Source organism: Hibiscus syriacus, unplaced genomic scaffold, assembly GCF_006381635.1.
Source record: "Hibiscus syriacus cultivar Baekdansim isolate YM2019G1 unplaced genomic scaffold, ASM638163v2 tig00112738_pilon, whole genome shotgun sequence".
Classification (NCBI taxonomy): Eukaryota; Viridiplantae; Streptophyta; class Magnoliopsida; order Malvales; family Malvaceae; genus Hibiscus; species Hibiscus syriacus.
The window spans coordinates 8601136-8613757 of record NW_024063392.1 but is presented as its reverse complement, the minus strand read 5'-3'; the positions used below and the strand labels follow the sequence as shown (position 1 = coordinate 8613757).

Sequence of the window (12622 nt, the reverse complement as noted above, 5' to 3'; positions counted from 1 at the left end):
TTTATTTCCCAACAACTGGTAATCAGAGCTTTTGGTTATGAATTTTGTCAATTTTTTTGCGAGCTTACTATTCATTACTATTCATATGAATAGTAAATTTCGTGAATAGTAAAAAGTTTTCGGCGATACGAATTTGTCGACGGAGGTGTTCTAATACACGGTGGTTCGCAAGAATTGTAAAAAACGATCCAAACGAAGCCAGATTCGAGTGCGATGGTTGTAGACGAAGGGAATGTGAAAATTGAAAAATTCGATGGTGCGGACTTTGGCTTTTGGAATATGCAGATTGATGATTTTCTGTAATAGAAAAATCTATATCAACCTCTATCAAGAAAGAAACCAGAGGGCATGAAGAATGAAGATTGGACTCTTCTCGACAGACAAGCCTTCGGAGTTATCGACTGACGTTATCCCGCAATGTTGCTTTTAACATAGCAAAGGAAAAGACCACGGTGGGTCTTATGGTGGCTCTCTCCAGTATGTATGAGAAGTCATCGGCCTCAAACAAAGTTCACTTGATGGGGTGATTATTCAATTTGCGGATGGCGGAAGGGGCATCAGTGGCTCAACACCTAAATGAACTCAACACAATCACAACCCAGTTGAGTTCCGTGGAAATTGAATTCGATGATGAAATTAGAGCTTTAATTCTCTTATCATCCCTACCAGACAGTTGGAATGCTACTGTTACAACAGTCAGTAGCTCGACGGGAAACAACAAATTAAAATTCGACGATGTTCGGGATCTGATATTGAGTGAAGAAATTCGACGAAGAGAATCGGGTGAAGCATCAACCTCCTCAGCCTTGCACATAGAGTCTAGATGGAGAACTTCAGAAAGAAATTTAAACCGTGGCATATCGAAATCCAGAAGGGGAAAATCAAGAACGGGAAAGAAAGATTTTACCTGTTATAATTGTGGCTAGAAGGGTCACTTTAAAAGAGATTGTCGAGCACTGGAGAAACATACCGGCGCACAGGAATCTGCCAACATGACAGAGGAGACAGGTGATGCCATGATTCTAAGCGTCAACAGTCTGATTGAATCATGGATCTTGGATTCAGGGGCATCTTTCCACTCCACCCCATGCCAAGAAATCATGGAGAACTATGTTAGTGGTGATTTTGGGAAGGTTCATCTAGCTGATGATGAAACCTTGAAGATCGTCGGAAAATGATACATTTGACTAAAGCTGCCAAACCAAACCACCTGGAAGCTGAAAGGAGTGAGACATATTCCTGGCCTCAAAAGAAATTTGATATTTGTAGGACAGCTTGATTGAGAATGATATAATACAACATTTTCATGCTGTAAATGGAAGATTACTAAAGGAGCACTCGTCATTGCTCGTGGTAAGAAGACTAGTACTCTTATATAACCTCAAACTTAGAGAATATCATTGCAGTAGCAGATGCTGATGGAAAATCAAACCTATGAAACCAAAGGCTTGGCCATATGAGTGAGAAAGGGATGAAGACACTTTTGTCAAAAGGGAAGCTGCCGGATCTAAAGAATGTAGATGTCGACTATGCGAGGATTGCATCTTTGGCAAACAAAAGAAAGTAAGTTTTGCAAAGATTGGTAAGACACCAAGGCAGAAAAGTTAGAGTTGGTTCATACTGATGTATGGGGACCATCTCTAGTTCCATCTCTTGTATGCTCACTATATTATGTCACCTTCATCGATGATTCAACAAGGAAGGTGTGGGTTTATTTTCTGAAGAAGAAATCAGAAGTCTTTGATACCTTCAGAAAATGGAAGGCCATGGTGGAAAATGAGACTGGTTTGAAAGTCAAGTGGTTGAGGTCTGATAATGGAGGAGAGTACAGAAATAGTAGATTCAGAGATTTCTGCGCAAACAATGGGATCAAGATGGAGACAACAGTTCCCATGACACCGCAGCAGAATGGCGTAGCAGAGCGCATGAACAGAACTCTGAATGAACGTGCCAAAAGCATGAGGATACATGTCGGATTGCCCAAATTGCTATGGGCTGAAGCTATCAACACTACAGCTTACCTGATCAACCATGGTCCCTCAGTTCCCTTGGATGGTGGAATACCATAGGAAGCTTGGAGCAAGAAAAAAATAAACCTTTCACACTTAAGAGTGTTTGGTTGTATTTCTTATGTACACATAAATTCTGTTGAAAGAAGTAAACTTGATGCAAAGTCCAACAAATGTGTCTTTGTTGGTTATGGTGGTGATGAGTTCGGTACCGATTTTGGGACTATGAAAATCAGAAGATCATCAGAAGCATATATGCCATTTTCAATGAGAATGTGATGTACAAAGAAATGTCAACCATAGAATCAAGTAGCTCCAACACCGAAGCTGAAACAAAGGAATTTGTTGAGTTTGAGGAGATTTCTGGAAATGATGTTTAGATCAGTTCTGGAGAAGTTCAAGAAGAACTAGTCACACCAGAACTGAGATGCTCCTCCAGAATTCCTAAACCAACCCAGCGTTATTCACCTTCTTTGCACTACTTGTTGTTGACTGACAATGGTAAACCAGAGTGCTATGATGAAGCAATGCAGGTGAAGGATTCAGTCAAGTGGGAGTCTTCCATGAAAGATGAGATGGACTCGCTTATGTCAAATCAGATGTGGGAATTAGCTGAATTACCACCAGGCAAGAAAGCACTCCATAATAAGTGGATTTACAGGATCAAAGAAGAGCACGATGGGAGCAAACGCTACAAAGCAAGATTGGTTTTCAAATGTCTTCAGCAAAACGAATGTATTAACTACAATGAAATTTTTTTATCCAGTCGTGAAACTGTCTGTAATCAGACTGGTGTTGAAAATTGTAGTTGCAGAGAATCTACATCTTGAGCAGTTAGATGTGAAGACAACTTTTCTTCATGGTGATTTGGAGGAAGAAATATATATGAGGAAACCAGAATGCTTCATAGAGACTGGCAAGAAAAACCTGGTATGCAGGTTGAAGAAGAGCTTGTATGGTTTAAAACAAGTTCCTAGACAGTGGTACAAGAAATTCGATAGCTTCATGAGTAGTAATGGTTTTACTAGATGTCAAGTAGATCATTGTTGATATATCAAGAAGTTCGATAACAACTTTATTATTTTCTTGTTGTATGTTGATGACATGCTCGTTGCAGGCTTAGACATGCAAGAGATCATAAACTTAAAGCAAAAATTATCGAAGCAGTTTGCAATGAAAGATCTGGGAGCTGCAAAGCAGATTCTTGGGGATGAGGATCAAGAGAGACACAAAGTCAGGGACTTTGATGTTATCACAGGCTGAGTACATCAACAAAGTATTCTCCAGGTTCAACGTGCAAGATGTTAAACCAGTAAGTACACCCTTATGTGTTCATTTTAGAATCTCCAAAGAACAGTCACCAAAGACGAAGGAAGAACGTGCACACATGGTGAAGGTGACGTATGCCTCAGCAATTGGAAGTCTGATATATGCCATGGTTTGTACTAGACCAAATATTGCTCATGCAGTGGGAGCTGTTAGCAGGTACATGAATAATTCGGGCAAGGTACACTGGGAAGTAGTCCAATGGATCCTCAGATATCTACGGGGTACCACAAATAAAGCACTTTGTTTCAAAGGTAGAGATACGATACTGACATGCTATGTAGATGTTGACTTAGCCAGAAATGTTGACATCAGAAGAAGCACTACAGGGTGTGTCTATATTATTGGAGGAACTGCAGTGAGTTGGGTTTCTCAACTACAGAAGATAGTTGCTCTCTCCACAACTGAAGCATAATATGTCGCTATTACGAAAGCTAGCAAGGAGATGGTTTGGCTTCAAAGTTTCTTGGAAGAGTTAGGCAAGAAACAAGAAAACAATGTCTTGTATTGTGACAGTCAAAGTGCTATCCATCTAGCAAAGAATCCGTCTTTTCATTCCAGGATGAAGCACATACAATTACGATATCATTTTATCTGGTCTCTTCTGGAAGATGGGATTTTGAAACTTGAAAAGATTAGTGGAGCTCAAAATCCAGCAGACATGTTAACAAAGACGGTGACTACGAACAAACTGAAGTTGTGTTCAGCTTCAGTTGGAATACTAGAGTAACAAGACCAGAAATGCTGTTGCATCGATCGAGGTGTGAAGACATATTAAAATTAGTCTTCAAGTGAGAGATTGTAAAGTAAAAAATAGAGGCTATAAGGGGCACCGTTTTGCATGGGTTTTCAACAAAGGGGCATCGAATTCGGTGCCCTAATTCTTTAATTAAAATGTTTTTGGATTAATTACATTTTACCCACTGCACACTTTAGGGTATTTACAAGATTAGTCCTTAATCTTTAACTATAAATACCCTAGCCCATTTAGCTTCAAAATCATCCCAAACCATTTCTTTCTCCCAATACTAGAGAGTTTTCTTGTGAGTAGTGAGTGTTTTGTAAACACCTGTAAATTTTCTCTCTTTAGTAAAAGATCTGCAACAGTCTGGAGACGTAGGCATAATTGGCTGAACTCCGTTATCAATTTCGGGTATTATTTTTCTGCTTTTATTTTACATTATCACTAATCTGATTATAAGAAAATTTCTCGTTTATTTCCCAACACTTTAATCATCTCGCTACTACCACTGGCAGCTTTGATTTTGTTTTTGCTATCTACCGCCAAGGGGAAAGAATCAGGTTTATCTTATTTTTTTTGGGCATGTGTACTTTGTTTTTGGATCCCATGATTTTTGATTCTCCACTCACCGCCTGCAAGGAGTTAGTCTGCCTCACTTATCACCGCCTGGAGTTGCAAGGCTATGCTGAGAAGAAGATCAATGAGTGAAATAAATAACAGTTGAGGCTTTATAAGAGTGGCAAAACAAAATTGAAAATTAAGATCGATGAGCACGTACAAACCTAGATTGAAAATTGATAAGGGTTTTATAATAAGAGTGGCAAAACAAAATTGAAAATTAAGATCGATGAGCACGTACGAACCTAGATTGAAAATTGATAAGGGTTTTATAAAGCACATTGATTACGCCATTCTTTTATTTTTATCATTGTAACTAAAATTTTTAGATGATTTTACTGGTACGGTAAAAAAAATTAGAAGAAGAAGAAGAAGAGTTAACGGGGTTAAGTGTCACGTCAGTAAAAATTCTTGAAATGATTAATTTAGACTTTAAACCCAAGTTGAGCCTGAGAAAAATTGTTATTTTAAAAATATTTGACTTATTTTTTATCAAAACTTTTAACTTTTTTTTAAATGGTAAAAGAATGCCAGCCTTCTTAACATCTCTTCTCAACAAAGGAAGCACAACAGTAGGGCAACATTAAGGACGATAGTGGTAAGCTTAAAGCGACCAGCAAGTTTAGCAAGCATATCGGCCGGTTTGTTAGCTTCACGCGGCACCCATTTAAAGCTAATCAACCAAACATTCTTCTATCAATAGAAGAAATTGGGGGGATCGAGCTCAATGGCGCCAAAGGAGCTTGGGTGAGCTTCAAAGCTTCCATACAATCGGATTGAATCTGCAAATTGGTGATACCATTCTCCCAAGAAAGTTGTAAACCGATATAAAGTGTCCAAAGCTCAGCTTGGAGAGGTTGAACAAATCCAACAGTTTTGTTAAACCCCATAATCTAGTTACCTCTTTTGTCGCGAAGAAGACCACCTATATAAGCAATTCCAATGGAGGAAGATACTCCACCATCAACATTCAAACAATAGTCATGTAAAGATGAAGGCGACCATTGACTTGGGAACGTGGAAGCGCCGGTGGAGGAGTAGAAATCATGGGAGAAGCATGATAATAACGAGCCCAAGCGAAACTTCTTTACAAAATAGTTCCAGTCTATTCATAGTGCGCATTGATTTTTTTAAAAAAATTTGAGGACTTATTTAAATTTTAAAAAAATTAAGAAATTATTTAATTTTAAAATATAAATAATTATTAAGATATTCAATACATTAAATATAAAAATACTACAAAATTAAAGTATAATAAAAAGATAAATTTAAGGACCACATTAAATATAAAAAATTCAGGGAGCATTTTGATTTTTTTGTAAAAGTTTGAGGATTTCAGATAGTATTAATTAAAAAAAATGTTAGAAGGATTTGAACTCATATAAGTTAAGCTAAAAATCTAGATCACATATTCTTCTATTTTCTAATTTTTAAAAAAATTTTAATAAAAATACTAAAACATATTTTTTGTGTTTTTATTTTAATTTTTAGAAATTATATTCTAATTTCACAATCAAATATATTTTCTTTAATGTTTTTTATTTTTTAAAAATAAAATAAAAATAACCAATATTTTTAGAAACCAACTACCACCGAAACTTCCTACTCAAGTAACTCCCAAATCTGAATCTGAATCTGTCTGAATCTGAATCTGAATCTCACGTACTATTGTTCCCAAAACAAAAGATCTCACGTGCTATTCACATACGGTTTCTTTTCAAAAGAAAATTAATTATAGAAAAGAAATAAAAAAATATAGTTCTCTCCCTTCATGTTAAGGAAACCTGGAGCCTACTGATGGTAACCCGAAGCCACTACTGGAATGCGATAGCAGTTCATGAAATATGATTTTTAAATTATTAATATTTAATATGTTAATCGTTTAATTCAAAATAAAATTTTAAATTTAATTTAATTTCTTTATATTATCACAATTCAAATTTTAAATTTTATTTAAAATATTTAATATTTTATTTTAGTAATTATTGATCACACTACCATCCAACGTGTCTTATTTCGGTGAACCTTCCTGAAAGCCCCCACGTTCCTCTAATCAGAAAAAAAATGAAGGAAATTCAAAACCCAATTTACGCTGGACCCCACCGCACCATACCATTAGCTCTGTTGATTTCAAAATTCCGTCCTAGCCTTCGCTTTTGGATCCGAACCTCAGGCTCAGAGTCATCGACCTGTTTATATATGTTCACGTCATAAAACCCTACATTTCCTACTTCGGCTCTCACAGACCTCGATACTTTTCGGATCCACGTAAGTATCGGAGACAGCGAATCAGTCATTTTTGTGGTTTGGTTCGGACTTTTTTTGGGCAATGGCGGATGAATAGGGAGTAATCAGTCTACGTTGGAGTCGGTGATGGAAAAGATAAGTGAGAAGATTCACTCCCACGATTCATCCTCGGATTCGGATCCGGATTCGGATCATGAGAAGCCGAGTTCCGGTTCTACAGTTCAGTCTAAGATTTTTCGGTTGTTTGGAAGGGAGAAGCCAGTTCATCATATGCTTGGGGGTGGAAAACGTACCAACTCCGAACTCTCTCATTTCACATTTTTCTTTTCTCAAATTTCATTAATGAGAGAATATGACTTTATGTTTTTAAGTTTGTTTGTTCGTGGTCTTGACGCAAATGAAAGTAAAAGATTTAATCTGCTTAGTTTACATCAGTGGATCTATATTTTGTTCTATGCTTTATGATTTTTTTTGAATATTTTAAATGCATTTCTCAACTCAATGTCTCAATCCCACTTTTCTATTCATCTATTTTTTTTTTGTAAGTGGTAATTTAATATAGTATTATTATTTCTTTAATGTCATGTTTGAAATTCCATTTTACATTAGAATAAGCTACTAAATGCGCCTTGGGTTTAGATCTTAAGATTTAGGGTCTTTTGCTTTTGCCGTTTTTTCTTGTTTGCATCCTGGGGAATATATCAACACATAATACGTTGTTATAAGAGTAAAATGTACTCATCTAATCCGCTAAGGGTTTAAAGGAATTTAGAAAGAGGAATTCTTGTTGTACATTAATGGTTTTTGTTTGTGTTAAATGCTCTGATGTTGCTGTTGTCCATCTTATTGACTTATTGTGTTGGTAAATATTTTGTTGCAGCTGCTGATGTATTCTTGTGGAGGAACAAGAAGATTTCAGCAAGTGTGCTTGGTGGAGCAACTGCAATTTGGGTCCTTTTTGAACTGATTGAATACCACCTACTTACTCTAATCTGTCATGTTTCGATACTATGTGTTGCCCTAATGTTCTTGTGGTCCAATGTTCATACATTCATCCACAAGTAAGTTTATACATTATTTTCGGGAGCTTAGGTTTATTTGGTTGTTGAGTTTAAGATAGTGTACGGTTTCTTAAAGACTAGATAACCCACCCTTTTATTTATAGGACTCCACCTCCCATCCCCGAAGTTTATTTACCAGAGGAGCCATTCGTCCAAGTTGCCTCTGCTCTGACAATTGAAATTAACCGGGCATTCAAGCTGTTGAAAGATGTTGCATCTGGAAGAAATCTGAAGGAGTTTCTTATGGTGTGTTTTTTGTCATGCCTATGGGGATGCTTCATCTTAGGTTTGATTAGGAGGAATTACTGATATCTCCATTCTTGATTTGAATTTCAGGTTATAGCTGCATGTTGGGTTCTGTCAATCGTGGGGAGTTGGTGCCACTTCTTGACATTGTTCTATATATGTAATAACCCCGACTCATCTTTTTTAGCTCCCAAGTATTTATCAATAGATTTTCATATACTGAATTTTTATTTATATTTTATACATCATCAGCTTTCGTGTTGCTGCATACGGTGCCGGTGTTGTATGAGAAGTACGAAGACAAGGTTGACCCATTTGCAGAGAAGGCAATGATTGAGATTAAAAAGCAATATGCAGTTTTTGATGCCAAGGTTTTGAGTAGAATTCCAAAGGGTCCTTTGAAGACCAAGAAGGTTTAGATAGGCATGTAAATGAATTGAACGTTCAGCGAACCGTTCATGAACCGTGCGGCAGGAAGTTCGTTTATGTGCGTTTATTTATTAAATGAACGAATATGAACAAGATTTTATGTTCGTTTAATTAAATGAACGAACATGAACATAGGTCTCGTTCGTTCATTTACGTTCGTGAACGTTCGGTTATGTTCATTTATGCTCGTTCGGTTATGCTTGTTCGTTTATGTTCGTTCATTTATGTTTAACCCAATCTTCTTAAATCAATTTTGGTGACCAATTTGTATGTATCTTAAAAATATTAATTAATATGATATTCTAATGACCAACTCCATAATTAACCCAATTTTATTTGGAGTTTAAATCTAATATGTTAACCCGTGAGATACCTTGCACCTATATTCATTTTCCCCATTTTCCCCCCAAACTCTAATGTTCACTGGAGAGTGGAGACGATTGTTGAAAGTTTCAAAACAAGTAATAGTATAGTGCAATCTGAATTTTTTACAGGTATGTTTACATCTTTTTCTATGTTTTATTTGGCTTAATAGTTGATATGTAAAGTTATTGCGGGTATCTTCACATCTAAAACTCAAGAAAATATCATACTTCTTTCTAGAAATAGATGAGAAGATAAAGATAATAATCGGAAGTATATGAGCATCAGTAAAAAAATATATATATAGAATTTGCCATAAAACAAAACAAAGGTTTCTATGAAATTTCTGAAAAAGAGTTTAATAGCGGAAGTAATAGGTTTTCCAGGAAGAACCCATTAATAAGTAGAAAATACACTTTGACAATGAACTTTTGTTTTCATAGTTCTTGTGTGACCTTTAGTTGTAGAGTAGACTTTAGGTACGTTAAAATTTTGAATGGTGGTTTAGCAATAATATCAGTTACGATATGTAGCATCGAATGGATTTCGGATCTATGTTATTGCCTTGTAGTCCAATTTGTACCGTTCGAAATCTTCATGCTGTTAAATTTTCTACTCTGCCAACGGAAAGGACCATTATGAACAAACCTCACTAAAGTCTGACATTGATGTCACAAAACTTTTAGCCAACGAATTTATTAGAATAACGTAGTAGAAAATGATTGTTCATATGTAATCATGGACCACTAAGATAAATGTTATATTGTTAAATTAAAGTCGTATGAATCATTTAATATCTTTAAAAGATCGATCGAAATATTTGATATCTTCAAACATTTCATCACTGCTAATAAGCTCTTACGCTATTTATCACTATAGATTTGGTTGATTTGCATTGTCGACTATTTTTCATGAAATAACAATGGAAGGTAGGGTCTCCAACGTTTATGTTCGTGTTCATTTATGTTCGTGTTCGTTTATGTTCGTGTTCGTTTATTTATTAAATGAACGAACATGAACAAGTTATATTCCTTAATAAACGAACATGAATAAATTTTTTGTTTGTTTGTTTATGTTCGTGTTCGTTTATGTTCGTTTATTTATTAAATGAACGAACATGAACATACCCCGTTCGTGTGAGTTCGGTTCGTTTACAGGCCTAGGTTTAGACAAACATTTGGATACTTGTTGGTTTCCAGGGTATTGTGTGCGTGCTCAATTCACATGAGAGGCATTTCTTCCTCGATCAAACTTTTACTAATGTTTTGGCATTGAGTTCAAAATATGATGTATCGCCAAAATGCAATTAGTAGGGAATATGCCAAGCTTACAAATGGCACCACGAGGTGATCATGTTATAATTTAACTTTGTTTCATTTTGATAAACATTCAGCCTTTTTACATTGGTCGCCAGTGGCACCTGATTTTGTGCCTTTGATAGTCTCTGTTATTTCCTTGATTTTGTGCTGTAGTCCGTTATAAATTATAATGATAAGGGCGTTTCCTTGATTGTGTTATTGCCTTCGGTTCTATGGGTGTTTCCTTATGATCAGTCCCTTAATCATAGCTATAGCGTCAACATAGAAACAATACTTAGGAGTAATAATATACAAGAAACCACTCGGTATTTTGAAACTCTTGGTGGTTGATGTAAGCAAAACAAGGTTTAATTTGAAGAGAAAAAAAAATCAAAATTTTATGAATTGAGTTACCGTGACTCCAGTTATACGAGTCGATTTGAATCAGCGAGTTAATTTGGAGTTTTGAGTTGAGTTTCACTTTTATTAATTTGGAAAATGTATTTTAAATAATGTTGTTTTGAAAAAATAATTTTACTATTTTGTAATTTAGTCTATAATTTTTTATTCATATTAAATCTATTTTTAATCTAATTTAAATTTGAACTTGTGCTCATTACTCACTGTAAAATATTTATATACTTTTAGTTTTTATTTTTAAATTTTGTATAATTTTATCTCTTAATTTTATATGATATTTTAGTATACTTTTTTTTTCAATTTCTCGTATTATAAATCTATTTCTGGTCAAATTGGAACATGTTCTCTGTCATTATAGAACATCAATATAATTTCAGTTACTATTTGTAATAATAAATTCTTTTTATAATTTAACCTCAATTTTATATTTCATTTAAATTTAATATTTTAACTACAATTATTTTTTTAATAAAATTTCCATCAATTTTTTTATTTCTCTATACTTCCTCGATATTGCCTCCAAAATTTCTTCTTTAAAAAAATAATATTATTAGTATAATTTATAATTTTAAATGATTTTTGATTTATTTATTTTATTTTTTGAATAATCTGGAGTTAGTATAAGATAGTATATGTTCGAAGATAACTCTCAACCTTTCAACATTGAATGCTCACACCTCTGACATCTATGGTGCTCGAACCCGGATTTTAGGAATAACAATAATTTTTTTACTACGGATGTCACTTGATTCGTACTTTGATTTATTGAATAATATTAAAACAATTATTTGCAGATATGAACAATAATATAAAAATACATATTTATATATCTTATATGATTATAAAATTTTATTTAAATTATAATTAATATACTATAATATTATAAAAAATATTAAGTATTAAATTTGAAGAGAAACTCAAACAGTTTAACATTTTAAATTTGAGTTAATTTTTTTTAAATAAAGTTCAAATCCTAAGATATGACTCGTCATCTCAATTACTTTAATTTTTTTACGACTAAATATCGACTTCATGGTTAAACTTAATTATAAGTAACACGAAAAGAAGTTCATGGTTACGATAATTCGGAGTTTAGAATAGCAGCTACAGATGAAAAGCATGGTGGACCGTGGATGCTCCATATAATTCTCCCTAACTTGGTGAATTTGGGCCCATATAATAGGTGGAATAATTATTTAATTTAATACAACACAAAATTATTTATATAAGGATTTAGGATATTTTTTGTAGTGACATAAAATTCATCACACCAATAAAAATATTTTTTATTTAAATTTTTTACTTTGATATGATAAATTTTAATAAAAAAATATTTTTATTGAAACTTATCACTTCAAAGTGACGAGTTTAAATAAAAAATATTATTTGAGTAAATTCATCACTCGACGTGACGAGTTCCTTAAACACTATAACAAATAATGTAGATTCCAAAATAAACATCTATATATCTTATTGGGCTAATTAATAAAATTATTTATCCTATTAGACAAAATAAAAGAACCTAATTTTACCTGCTAATAAGGTATCATTTACTTAGGCTCCAAGCCCTCAAGGAAAGGTATTTAGTTACTATTCGTAATTTTATAACACTGTGAGATGATGTATAAAATTTTCTTCAAATTTGGGATAAAATTGAAACCGTCCTGCTTTCTTTATTTTGTTCAAATTTTAATGTTTAAGATTAATGTTACCTTCGTCCAGATGATCGAGTTGTCTAAGGCGCCAAACTCAATATCTGGTTTTCGAAAGAGGACGTGGGTTCAAATCCCATTTCTGACAATCTTTTTTTTTTTTAATTTCTTCCTTAATAGTGAACTTTATATTTCCCAGCTATTCCATTCC

General features: G+C 34.1%; 1 protein-coding gene across 1 annotated transcript; it reads left to right on the top strand.

Annotated features, from left to right (window-relative positions):
• The first annotated feature begins 6759 nt into the window (after window positions 1-6759).
• On the top strand, window positions 6760-10285 carry LOC120183102 (reticulon-like protein B5). Its single transcript, XM_039187873.1, has 7 exons — window positions 6760-6886; window positions 7040-7231; window positions 7823-8003; window positions 8108-8249; window positions 8340-8409; window positions 8502-8662; window positions 10205-10285. Exons 1-7 carry the CDS (start codon window positions 6760-6762, stop codon window positions 10208-10210), a joined length of 879 nt encoding a protein of 292 aa, XP_039043804.1. The 3' UTR covers window positions 10211-10285.
• Window positions 10286-12622: the final 2337 nt, after the last annotated feature.

What these genes read in the sequence shown, in the direction of transcription:
- LOC120183102 (XM_039187873.1), top strand. Translation starts at nt 6,760, where the DNA reads ATGAAGGAAATTCAAAACCCAATTTACGCTGGACCCCACCGCACCATA. An exon ending in TATGCTTGGGGGTGGAAAAC is followed by an intron (nt 7,232 to 7,822) that starts GTACCAACTCCG and finishes ATTTTGTTGCAG; the next exon opens with CTGCTGATGTATTCTTGTGG. An exon ending in CTTGACATTGTTCTATATAT is followed by an intron (nt 8,410 to 8,501) that starts GTAATAACCCCG and finishes ATACATCATCAG; the next exon opens with CTTTCGTGTTGCTGCATACG.